The sequence below is a fragment of the Capricornis sumatraensis genome, chromosome 10 (assembly GCF_032405125.1).
Source record: "Capricornis sumatraensis isolate serow.1 chromosome 10, serow.2, whole genome shotgun sequence".
Classification (NCBI taxonomy): Eukaryota; Metazoa; Chordata; class Mammalia; order Artiodactyla; family Bovidae; genus Capricornis; species Capricornis sumatraensis.
Window position 1 is genome coordinate 53,490,768 of NC_091078.1, and position 12,981 is coordinate 53,503,748.

The 12,981-nt window shown below is 38.5% G+C and overlaps 1 protein-coding gene across 23 annotated transcripts in view; it reads right to left on the reverse strand.

The window, feature by feature from the left end:
- CLASP2 (cytoplasmic linker associated protein 2) overlaps positions 1 to 12,981 on the reverse strand; it is a 188,135-nt gene that overhangs the window by 133,928 nt on the left and 41,226 nt on the right. For 14 of the 23 annotated variants that reach the window (XM_068982078.1, XM_068982081.1, XM_068982075.1 and 11 more), the window contains exon 1: positions 110 to 143. The exons of the other annotated variants lie outside the window; for them this stretch is intronic. In XM_068982078.1, the coding sequence (XP_068838179.1) occupies positions 110 to 143 (34 nt within the window). Of the gene's footprint in view, positions 1 to 109; positions 144 to 12,981 lie in introns of those variants that run through there. 23 annotated transcript variants of the gene reach the window in all.

The following is a 12,981-nucleotide window of genomic DNA, read 5'->3' on the forward strand; positions in this document are numbered from 1 at the left end:
CATTTTTCATTTCTCTGCTACTCATACAAGCATTTTCTGCCAGCTCCTCCCATAGTGCATCTTCCAGCACACCCTGCCTTATTTCTTATACCCAGATTCTGCAACTTACAATCACAGATCCGTTTGCAAATCAGTCGCCTCATTCCTCTGAAAGCTCTTAATTTCCCTCACCCTAGGATGCTCTGGATAGTTCACATGGCCAAATACAATAGATTTGATACTAATCAAAGACTCTATCAAAAATAGACAGCAACAACCACAGAACCACCACTGAGGTTTGTGCCGGCATTTTTCTTTCTCTTCCCTGCCCTAGGTGCTGTAACAGCCAATCAGCTACAAGGTGACATCATCTTATGGCAGCTACTGCCAGATGAAAGGTAAAAATTCTCCATGTATTTAAAAAAATTCTCCATGGAGCTGCAATCCTTAAGTCTATAACAAAAATTTCAAGGGTGTTCAATACTAAAGGTTTATAAACCTAAATATGTTTCCTTCTCTTTAAGCCACATGAAAATTTATACAAAGAAAAAATAACCTTTTCTGCAATGTTTGTTCTGCTGGAGTGCTTCTTATTGCATCAGTAAAGCACGGAGTATCACAGTGCTCATTACTGTGCATAATTAACTCTGTAATCTTACAATCTGCTGTTTCTTTAGGCCACAGAAGCCAAACTGAACAATTTGTTCTCATCAACGATTCAAAAATATTCTACAAAGCTCCTTTTGGACTATTTATGAATAACTACACTAGTATAACCTCCTCGTACAAAATGAACCCTCCCATCCCCAATCCACCCTCCAAATCACAAGACGCGTGCCTTTTACTCGTCTGAGAAGATGGTTTTCTCTAGGACCCTGCACAAGCCAACCACGACAAACAAGATGGGCGAGGCAGAGAAGCAGCTTTACCACAGGCTTCAGATCAATATGCCAGAATCTCCTCCTTTCAGTCTGCATCCCTTACCTGCGCAAACACCCAAATCAGGTAAAACAGACTCATCCCTACAAACCACTGCAAGTCCAACTACTCAGTGTATTTAAAAAAATACCAGGCAAGTGTTAAGACTGTTTTATTTACTGGAAAAAAAAAGAATCAAATAGATACCCTAATACAAACCACATTACGTTTCAAGTGTTCTTCTTAAACAGTACAACTTGTAGGAAAAACGTATCTTTTAGTTAAAAAATATATACATTTTTCAGCAATGTGCTACTGGCAGTCAGTTTGGATCCATTAAATCTCTGGAGACTGCTCTGTTAAAAAACATTAATATAATCTCAAATAAACCTTCTTTTTTTTTTTGGGCCACCACCCTATTTTGAAAAAATGCAGCTAAGGACAGAGTATATACACAAATCTACAGAGCGAGAGGCACTAAAACACCGAGCAGCCAGAAGTTCCCATGGAAACAGTGCTCTTTCTGTTCCTACACACACACAGAATTGAAATGAGTAAATACTTCTACCACTTAAAAATAATTAACTCTTAACATTCTAAAACTACTAGCAAATTAATTTTTCCCTTTTTATCAAAACAAGGCAGAGAACAGTATATAAATTAAAGCCTGAAGCTCAATTAGTTTTCATAAAATGAATATGCTAGTGTAACCAGTCTCCAGACTAGTAGATCATTATCAACATTCTCTAAGCTCCCTCACTGAATTGCCCTAAAGTCGTTATTTTCTACCAGAGCTAACTAGTCTAGTCAGTTTTGCCCATTTTTGAACTTTTATACAAAAGGAACCAAATAATAGGTACTCTAGTACGTAGTTCTTTTCACTCAATAAAATGTTTGGAAGACAAATTTTCTCATTGCTTCAAGTTTTTTAGTGCATGAAATGTGCCACGAGTTATTAATATCCATTCTACTGTTGATAGACATTTGAGTTGTTGCCTAAGATTGGTATAAAACAGTGCTAAGAGGTAAGCAAAGTTAAAGGGTTCTAAAGCTTTCAGTATTAACATGGAAGTAGTAAACACAGTGATTTATTTTAGGTTGCAGTAAGCCAAAGATCGGAGAAGGTGATGGCACCCTACTCCAGTACTCTTGTCTGGAAAATCCCATGGACGGAGGAGCCTGGTGGGCTGCAGTCCATGGGGTTGCAAAGAGTCAGACATGACTGAGCGACTTCCCTTTCACTTTTCACTTTCATGCATTGGAGACGGAAATGGCAACCCACTCCAGTGTTCTTGCCTGGAGAATCCCAGGGACGGGGGAGCCTGGTGGGCTGCCGACTATGGGGTCACACAGAGTCGGACACGACTGAAGTGACTTAGCAGCAGCAGCAGCAAGCCAAAGATGCAACTTTGCAAGAGGTTACAAAGACTGTAACCTCTAAGGCAGTGGTACTCAAAATGTTGTCCCAGGCGAGCAGCTGACCATCATTTGGCAATTTGTTAGAAATGCAAATTATGAGGCCCCAACTCAAATTTAATGAATCAGTAACTCTGGATTAACAAACTCTCCTGGTGATTCTGATAAAAGATCAAGTTTAAGAACCACAGCACTATGGTAGAAACAGGCAAACGTTTTCTAAACGGCAATATAGGAAATATTATAAGCTTTGCAAACCTTACATATATGTAGTCTCTCTGTGCAACTATTCAACTATGCCACTGTAGTGTTAAAGCAATGATAACAATCTGTAAGCAAATGAGTGTGGCTGTGTTTCAATAAAATTTTATGTATAAAAAATGGAGGATGACTGGATTTAGCCTGCAAGCAACAGTTTCCCAACCCCTGCTTGAGGGTAACCACTGAAATAAGAGTAAACACATACATAAAAAAAGAAAGCAAAGAAAAAATAAAATAACAAGAAAATAACTGATTAACTGAAAAAAATAGAAATAAAAGAAAAAGTGGAAAAAAAAATCAAATATATCAGTAACTACTCTAAAAGTAAATCAACTAAATAGTCCAAGTAAAAAAACAGACTGAACTTGTTTTTAAAAACAGGTTGCTTAAATGAGAGATGTATTTTACATATAAGGGTCACAAAAAAGTTAAAAGTAAATTGAAGAAACAGACCATGGTAAACATTAACCAGAAGGTTCATGTAGCTATACTAATTTCAAACAAAGCAATTTGAACAAGCATTACTAGAGACTTTTTAATAATGATGAAGGAACCCAACCCAATAGGGGTAAAATATCAGAACCCTACATTTTTATGCACTCATATACATTTCTCTTCAAGAAAATCAGAGATAACAAGGGAACATTTCATGCAAAGATGGGCTCAATAAAGTAAGAAACGGTATGGACCTGACAGATGCAGAAGATATTAAGAAGAGGTGGCAAGAATACACAGAAGAACTGTACAAAAAAGACCCAAGCTCATGTCCATTGACTCAGTGATGCCATCCAACCATCTCCTCCTCTGTCGTCTCCTTCTACCTCCGCCAATCTTTCCCAGCATCAGGGTCTTTTCAAATGAGTCAGCTCTTCACATCAACTGGCCAAAGTATTGGAGTTTCAGCTTCAACATCAGTCCTTCCAATGAATATTCAGGATCCATTTTCTTTAGGATGGAATGGTTGGATCTCCTTGCAGTTCAAGGGACTCTCAAGAGTCTTCTCTTAGACCACAGTTCAAAAGCATCAATTCTTCGGCGCTCAGCTTTCTTTATAGTCCAACTCTCACATCCACATATGACTACTGGAAAAACCATAGCCTTGACTAGACGTACTTTTGTAGGCAAAGTAATATCTCTGCTTTCTCACATGCTATCTAGGTTGGTCATAACTTTCCTTCCAAGGAGTAAGCGTCTTTTAATTTCATGGCTGCAGTTGCCATCTGCAGTGATTTTGGAGCCCAAAAGAGCAAGTCTCTCACTGTTTCCACTGTTTCCCCATCTATTTGCCATGAAGTGATAGGACCAGATGCCATGATCTTAGTTTTCTGAATGTTGAGCTTTAAGCCAACTTTTTCACTCTCTTTTTTCACTTTCATCAAGAGGCTCTTTAGTTATTCTTTATTTTCTGCCATAAGGATGGTGTCATCTGAGGTTGTTGATATTTCTCCCGGTAATCTTGATTTCAGCTTGTGCTTCCTCCAGCCCAGCGTTTCTCATGATGTACTCTGAATATAAGTTAAATAAGCAGGGTGACAATATACAGCCTTGACATACTCCTTTCCCAATTTGGAACCAATCTGTTGTTCCATGTCCAGTTCTAACTGCTGCATCCTGACCTGCATACAGATTTCTCAGGAGGCAGGTAACGTTGTCTGGTAATCCCATCTCTTGAAGAATTTTCCACAGCTTGTTGTGATCCACACAGTCAAAGGCTTTGGCATAGTCAATAAAGCAGATGTTTTTCTGGAACTCTTGCTTTTTCGATGATCCAACAGATGTTGGCAATTTGATCTCTGGTTCCTCTGCCTTTTCTAAATCCAGCTTGAACATCTGGAAGTTCACGGTTCACACACTGTTGAAGCCTGGCTTGGCGGATTTTGAGCATTACTTTACTAGTGTGTGAGATGAGTGCAATTGTGCGGTAGTTTGAACATTCTTTGGCATTGCGTTTCTTTGGGACTGGAATGAAAACTGAACTTTCCCAGTCCTGTGGCCACTGCTGAGTTTTCCACATTTGCTGGCATACTGAGTGCAGCACTTTAACAACATCATCTTTTAGGATTCTAAATAGCTCAATTGGAATGCCATCACTTGCACTAGCTTTGTTCTTAGCGATGCTTCCTAAGGCCCACTTGACTTCGCATTCCAGGATGTCTGGCTCTAGGTGAGTGATCACACCACTGTGATTATCTGGGTCATGAAGATCTTTTTTGTACAGTTCTGTGTATTCTTGCCACCTCATCTTAACATCTTCTGCTTCTGTTAGGTACATACTATTTCTATCCATTCAACTTCAGCTTCTTCAGCATTACTGGTTGGGGCCTAGATTTAGATTATTGTGCCCATCTTCGCATGAAATGTTCTCTTGGTATCTCTAATTATCTTGAAGAGATCTCTAGTCTTTCCCATTCTATTGTTTTCCTCTATATCTTTGCACTGATCGCTGACGAAGACTTTCTTATCTCTGCTTGCTATTCTCTGGAACTCTGCATTCAAATGGGTATATCTTTTCTCCTTTGCCTTTCGCTTCTCTTCTTTTCACAGTTATTTTTAAGGCTTCCTCAGAAAACCCTTTTGCCTTTTTGTACTCCTCCTTCTTGGGGATGGTATAGATCACTGCTTCCTGTAGGATGTCAGGAACCTCTGCCCATAGTTTTTCAGGCACTCTGTCTATCAGATCTAATCCCTTGAATCTATTTCTCACTTCCACTGTATAATCATAAGGGATTTGATTTAGGTCATACCTGAATGGTCTAGTGGTTCTCCCTACTTTCTTCAATTTAAGTCTGAATTTGGCAATAAGGAGTTCATGATCTGAGCCACAGTTAGCTTCAGGTCTTGTTTTTGCTGACTGTATAGAGCTTCTCCATCTTCAGCAGCAAAGAATATAATCAAACTGATTTCAATATTGACCATTTGATGATGTTCATGTATAGAGTTGTCTCTTGTGTCAACAAACATCCATCTAGTCAAGGCTATGGTTTTTCCAGTAGTCATGTATGGATGTGAAAGTTGGACTATAAGGAAAGCTGAGTGCCAAAGAACTGATGCTTTTGAACTGTGGTGTTGGAGAAGACTCTTGAGAGTCCCTTGGACTCCAAGGAGATCCAACCAGTCCATCCTAAAGGAGATTGGTCCTGGGTGTTCATTGGAAGGACTGATGTTGAAGCTGAAACTCCAATACTTTGGCCAGTTGATGTGAAGAGCTGACTCATTGGAAAAGACCCTGATGCTGGGAAAGATAGAGGGCAGGAGGAGAAGGGGACGACAGAGGATGAGATGGTTGGGTGGCATCACTGACTCAATGGACATGGGTTTGGTGGGACTCCGGGAGTTGGTGATGGATAGGGAGGCCTGGTATGCTGAGGTTCATGGGGTCACAAAGAGTCAGACACAACTGAGCGACTGAACTGAACTGAACTTGTGTTGTTGGAAGAGGGTGTTTGCCGTGACCAGTGCGTTCTCTTGACAAAACTCGTTAGCCTTTGCCCTGCTTCATTTTGCACTCCAAGGCCAAATTTGCCTGTAACTCTATGTATCTCTTAACTTCCTACTTCTGCATTCCAGTCCCCTATAATGAAAAGGACATCTTTTTTGGGCGTTAGTTCTAGAAGGTCTTGTAGGTCTTCGTAGAACCATTCAACTTAAGCTTCTTCAGCATTACTAGCTTGGGCATAGACTTGGATTACTGTGATACTGAATGGTTTGCCTTGGAAATTAATAGAGATCATTCTGTCGTTTTTGAGATTGCACCCAAGTACTTCATTTCAGACTCTCTTGTTGACTATGAGGGCTACTCCATTTCTTCTAAGGGATTCTTGGCCATGGTAGTAGATATAATGGTCATCTGAGTGTTACCAGGTTATCTAAAATGAAACACTAAAGGCAAACAATATAAAAACTGGATAAAATGTACATTTAAAAAAGTTTTCTTGGGACTTCTCTGATGGTCCCATGGTTAAGAACCGTTTTCCAACGCAAGGGACATGGGTTCGACCCCTGGTCGGGGAACTAAGATCCCATGTGCCTTGGGGTAACTAAGCCCTTGGGTCACAACTACTGAGCCCTGGCACCACAATTAGACAGTCCTCGAGCTGCTAGGAAAGATCCGTGTGCCACAACTAAGCACCAACACAACCAAAACAAAACAAATAAAAAGAAATACTTATTAAAAAATTAAATTAAAAAGTCTTAATAACCTGACAAACAGTAAGAAATACAAAGACAAAACTTGTACTTTTGAAGGTCTTTAGGGCAAAGGAAGCAGAATTTAAGACTCACATAAGATATAAAATATTAATAGACTTTTTCCACCAAAAACTGGTGTACCAAATGACTACTTGCAAGGTTAAAGTGAACCAAAAATAAACCCTTACCCTCTCATAGTCTTTTATTCTTTTCAAACTTTTCTCAAAAGAGAGCAATAGAGAAAAAACCAGGAGGATTTCATTAAGCTGCTTGGACAGCTGAGACACCCAAGGCCCTTAAACTCAGTAGGCTCACACTAGTAGTACTCCCAAGCTACAGCCAAAGAAAATGCAGCATTTTCCTGGAAGAAAGTCTCTGGCCCACAAATTTATACCAATGGCTAATTCATGCTGATGTATGGCAGAAACCAACACAGCAGTGTTAAGTAATTATTCTCCAATTAAAAATAAATAAAAAAGATTTTTTAAAGTCTCTGGCCTCATATTATTTGCACAAATAAACTGCCAAATGTCACTTGGCGTGACAGGAAATAAGACACCATGAGAAGGAATAAACAGAAAGAAACAGACAGCAGGAATAGATCCCAGAATTATCAACATCCTACCTAGCATTCCAAATTCAAATCTGAGAATTCTTAAGCATAGACTATGAAGTATCTACATTTGGAAGTTTGAAATAGTTGCCTATCTACTAGGCAAGCTTGAAAATAACTTTAAAATATTTTAAAAAGTGGACACAGATTAAAAATAAAACAACTTCTAAAAATAAAAATACAATAACTGAAATTTAAATTCAGTAGGCAGGCATAATAGTAGACTAGACACAGCTCAAGGGATCATTAGTGAACTAAAAGAAAAATCAGAAAAAAAAAATCATCTAGGATATATACAGTAGGCACTTTAATATTTACTGAATAAACAAAAAAAAGGATCAAATACCAAAAGCAACCTATAAATCATGATTATGTTGACACGTCTGTTCTCACTTCAATGTTTCAAAATGACAATACTATGGTTTGGTGCAGAAACTGAAAAGGATGAATATATTAAAAAGAACTAGGAGACAGAAACTAATAAAGTGAGTAGGCTGCAGTGGTAATACACAGGATGGAAAAGCAGAGAAGGCGATAAGAGCAGGAAGATGAGATGAAGATGGAAGAGGAGATGACAGAGGAGGAGGAGACTGGGAAGAAGAGATGGTGACAGAAGGGAAGAGGGGAGAGACAGAAGGCGAGGAGAAGGAAGAGATGGAAACAGAGGATAAGGAAACGGAGGTGGAGAAAAGAGGGGGAGGGGATAAGAGAAGGCACGGGGGAGGGACAGGCAGAAATTGAGGGGGACAGAAAAAAGAAGCCCAAGTTCAATAAGGCTTTACCTTTTGTTTCCTACATTCAACACTTGCAAACAGTCCTCAGCAAGCACTGAGGTATTACAGGCCCACAATCCTGTATCTGCATTCCTGAAAGCCAAAAAGCTTTGGAAGTCCAGTTTCAGCTTGCTTTGTCTTTTTAAATTCATTTGGTGGCAAAATGTGAACTGATTTGAACTCAGCTTATAGCAAAATATGATGTGATTTGACAAGAGACTATTTATTGTCTTATTTTACTCACTGTGAATTTGCATACATTTGACTGCAAAAAATATTAATGTACTTGATTACAAGGGACAGTCTCAGACCCAGGTAGAGTTGTTATATAATGATGCATGGTGTATGATCATATTATTTTTCTATACTCTGACATATTCTGAATTCCAAAATACAACTGGTCTACAAGGTTTCCAATAAGAAAGAGTAAATTCATATTACCCTAAGTCCCTTCCCTTTTTCCTTCCAATGAAAGTCATATATTTTATATGGCTATTTAAACATTCTACTTCACTTTTATGGGCATATATATTCCAAAATCTGCAATTTCTGCTTCTGAATCCATATGAAAGATTAAAAACTTCTCCATTTAACATGCCAAACAAAAGAGCAAGCCAAAACTTTATACCATTTCTCAAAAAAAAGGAATTAATTGGGTGTGGATTTTCTTCAGTAAACCAACTAGTTAAGAACCCACATCACGGATTTTCATGCACAAAATACACTGTTTCAAATTAAGTAGTTTCTTACACCAAAGTTCCTCTTTTCACTTGAAGCTATATCCTTCCTTATTCTAATTAAAACAATGAGTAAAAGGACTTTGGATTGCTAAACTGTTTTACACTCTTACATACCAGTCATGACCATGGTCATAGCTAAATTAGCAACTGAGATTAGGAAACAATAATCTAAAATATCTTGGTTGTCCACTCTCCACTCAGCTGTTACAACAAGATACTCTCCTTGGCTTCCCTCTGACCTCACAAGTCTCTGTAGCTCAGTATCTTTCTCCTCCACTCAGCCACTAAATGGTGAATATCCTCTTCTCCAGACAATACACTTTATGAGTAGTTTCATCCATTCTCAATAGTTTTAAACATCTTCTGTATATGCTGGCAACTCTCAAATGCTTTTTCTTCAACAAATAAATGGCAAGTGGAGAAAAAAAAAGATATGAACGGAGGATTAAAAGATCTATTAATAACTGCAATGGTGAAACTTGTTTGAATCCTAATTCAAACCTTCATATTATCTAAAGAATTATGGGTGGAAGCTTGTGACATTGTACAGGAGGCAGCAATCAAGATCCTCCCCAAGAAAAAGAAATACAAAAGGGCAAAATGGTTGTCTGAGGAGGCCTTACAAATACCTGAGAAAAGAAGAGAGGCGAAAGGCAAAGGAGAAAAGGAAAGATAAACCCATTTGAATGCAGAGTTCCAAAAAATAGCAAAGAGAGATATGAAAGCCTTCCTCAGTGATCAATGCAAAGATATGGAGGAAAACAATAGAATGGGAAAGACTAGAGATCTATGACCCAGAGAGATGGTATTGGGAGGGAGGTGGGAGGGGGGTTCAGGATTGGGAACTCATGTACACCTGAGGCAGATTCATGTTGATGTATGGCAAAACCAATACAGTACTATAAAGTAAAATAAAGTAAAAAAAAAAAAAAAAAGAAAGAAAGAAAGAAAGAAAAAGTAAATCAGAGATACCAAGAGAACATTTCATGCAAAGATGGGCACAATAAAGGACAGAAATGCTATGGACCTAACAGAAGCACAGATAATAAGAAGAGGTGGCAAAAACACAAAGAAGAATTATACAAAAAGATCTTCATGACCTAGATAATCACGATGGTGTGTCACTCACCAAGAACCAGACAGCCTGGAATTCGAAGTCAAGTGGGTCTTAGGAAGCATCACTACGAACAAAGCTACTGGAGGTGATGGAATTCCAACTGAGCTATTTAGAATCCTAAAAGATGATGCTGTGAAAGTGCTGCACTCAATATGCCAGCAAATGTGGAAAACTCAGCAGTGGCCACAGGACTGGAAAAGGTCAGTTTTCATTCCAACCCCAAAGAAAGGTAATGTCAAAAAATGTTCAAACTACTACACAACTGCACTCATCTCACACGCTAGTAACATAATGCTCACAATTCTCCAAGCCAGGCTTCAACAGTACGTGAACCATGAACTTCCAGATATTTAAGCTGGATATGGAAAAGGCAGAGGAACCAGAGATCAAATTGCCAACATCAGCTGGATCATCAAAAAAGCAAGAGAGTTCCAGAAAAACATCTACTTCTGCTTCATGGACTATGCCAAAGTCTTCAACTGTGTGGATCACAACCAACTATGGAAATTTTTTCAAGAGATGGGAATACCAGACCACCTTACCTGCCTCTTGAGAAATCTGTATGCAGATCAAGAAGCAATAGTTAGAACTGGACATGGAACAACAGACTGGTTCCAAATTAGGAAAGAAGTACATCAAGGCTATATACTGTCACCCAGCTTATTTAACTTATACGCACAGTACATCGTGCAAAATGCCAGGCTGGATGAAGCACAAGCTGGAATCAAAACTGCAGGGAGAAATATCAATAACCTCAGATATGCAGACCACCCTTATGGCAGAAAGCGAAGAACTAAAGAGCCTCTTGATGAAAGTAAAAGAGGAGAGTGAAAAAGCTGGCTTAAAACTCAACATTCAGAAAACTAAGATCATGGCATCCAGTCCCATCACTTCATGGCAAACAGACAGGAACAATGGAAACAGAGAGAGACTTGATTTTGGGGGGCTGCAAAGTCACTGCAGATGGCAACTGCAGCCATGAAATTAAAAGCCGCCTGCTCCTTAGAAGAAAAGCTATGATCAACCCAGACAGCATGTTAAAAAGCAGAGACATTACTTTGCCAACAAACATCTGTCTAGTCAAAGCTATAATTTTTCCAGTAGTCATGTATGGATGTGAGAGTTAGACCATAAGGAAAGCTGAGCGCTGAAGAATTGATGCTTTTGAACTGTGGTGTTGGAGAAGACTCTTCAGAGTTCCCTGGACTGCAAGGAGATCAAACCAGTCAACCCTAAAGGAAATAAGTCCTGAATATTCATTGGAAGGACTGATGCTGAAGATGAAGCTCCAATACTCTGGCCACCTGATGTGAAGAACTGACTCATGTGAAAAGACCCTGATACTAGGAAAGATTGAAGGTGGAAGGAGTAGGGGATAACAGTTGAGATGGTTGGATGTCATCACCAACTGGATGGACATGAGTTTGAGTAAACTCCAGGAGTTGGTGATTGACAGGGAAGCCTGGCGTGCTGCAGTCCATGGGGTCGCAAAGAATCGGACACGATTTAATGACTGAACTGAACTGAACTCAAACCATTAAAAGGCATGTATGGAATAATCACAGAAATGTGAACACTGAGTATTTGGTACTGTGGGTTAATTTTTTATATGTGAAATGGTCTTATAATTGTTTTATAAAAAGATGTTTTACTTTATTTTTCATATGTGAAGGAGTATGTGTGCATATGTGCAAACAAACATATCCCAGTTCAGCCAGAGAATAAGGCTGGAGCAGACAGGTAGGGATACAGATGAATAAAGATCAGCTATGTACTGATAATTTCTTGAAGCTGGATAATGGGTGGTAAGGGAGGTTTGTTAGAATATATTCTCTATTTCTGGGTATGTTTGAAATTTTCCTTAAAATAATTGTGGTAATTTGAATCACTTTACTCTCTTGCTCAAGACCCTACAATGAAACCCCAATAAAATGATAAGCAACATCATAAGAGCAAAGAAAATGAAGCAGAGCGGAGAGTATGTGAAATCAGCACCTATAGATAGTATCGATTTCCTAAGAGATGCAAATAAAAAGGATGGAAGGCTTTTGAAGAATAGTATCACAGAAAAGCTGCAACTCAGAATCCTCTGAAACAGCAGAGAGAACTCATCTACCTTGCAGAGTGACAGAGAAGCAACAGTTGTTAAGCCAGTAAGTACAGGGCTGATTAGCAAGGAACAACTGGAAACCCATGGAATGATTTCATCATTAAGCTTGTTCCACCCTCAATTCAGGGAGTTCAACATTTTGCATACAGGTATGCAAGTGCATTCTGTAAAAATGGAACCACCAGAAAACGAAAAGTCAGTTTTTTGAACCATTTAAACTTCTGTTTGCCAAAATTAAAATTTAATAGAAGAACTAGATGAGAAAATCAAGGAAATCTCCCATAACAGAGAATAAAAGGAAAAAACATAAAACTTAAGACAAAACATAAAAGACACAGTGAATCAATCTAGGAGGTTCAATATCTGACTATAAGCAATTCCATAAAGTGAGACTAAAACTAATGAAGAGGAGAAACTTATTATTATTAAAAAAGTAACCAAACAAAATAAGATGACTTCCTAGGGCTAAAAAAAACCACGAGCTTACAGAAGTAAAATAATCAAGCAATCATACTCCAGTAAAATTTTTTTTAAATAAGTAAAATAATCCAACAGTAACAATAAAGAACGCCTTCAATTTAAACCAAAATAAAAAAATTTTAGTAAAATGATTAGAAATTGAAAATCAAAGTGCGTCAAAATAAAATAATCACCAGATTTCAATATTCACAGGAAAATACCATGTTCAACAGCACAGTTAATCTTAAATAGTTACTTCTTAGTTTGGATTTGGTTGCCATTCCTTTCTCCAGGGGATCTTCCCAACCAGGAATTGAACGCAGGTTTCCTGCATTGCAGGCAGATTCTTTATCATCTAAACCACCAGGGAAGCTCTATTAAATAACTAGTTAAAAGATATTTGAAGA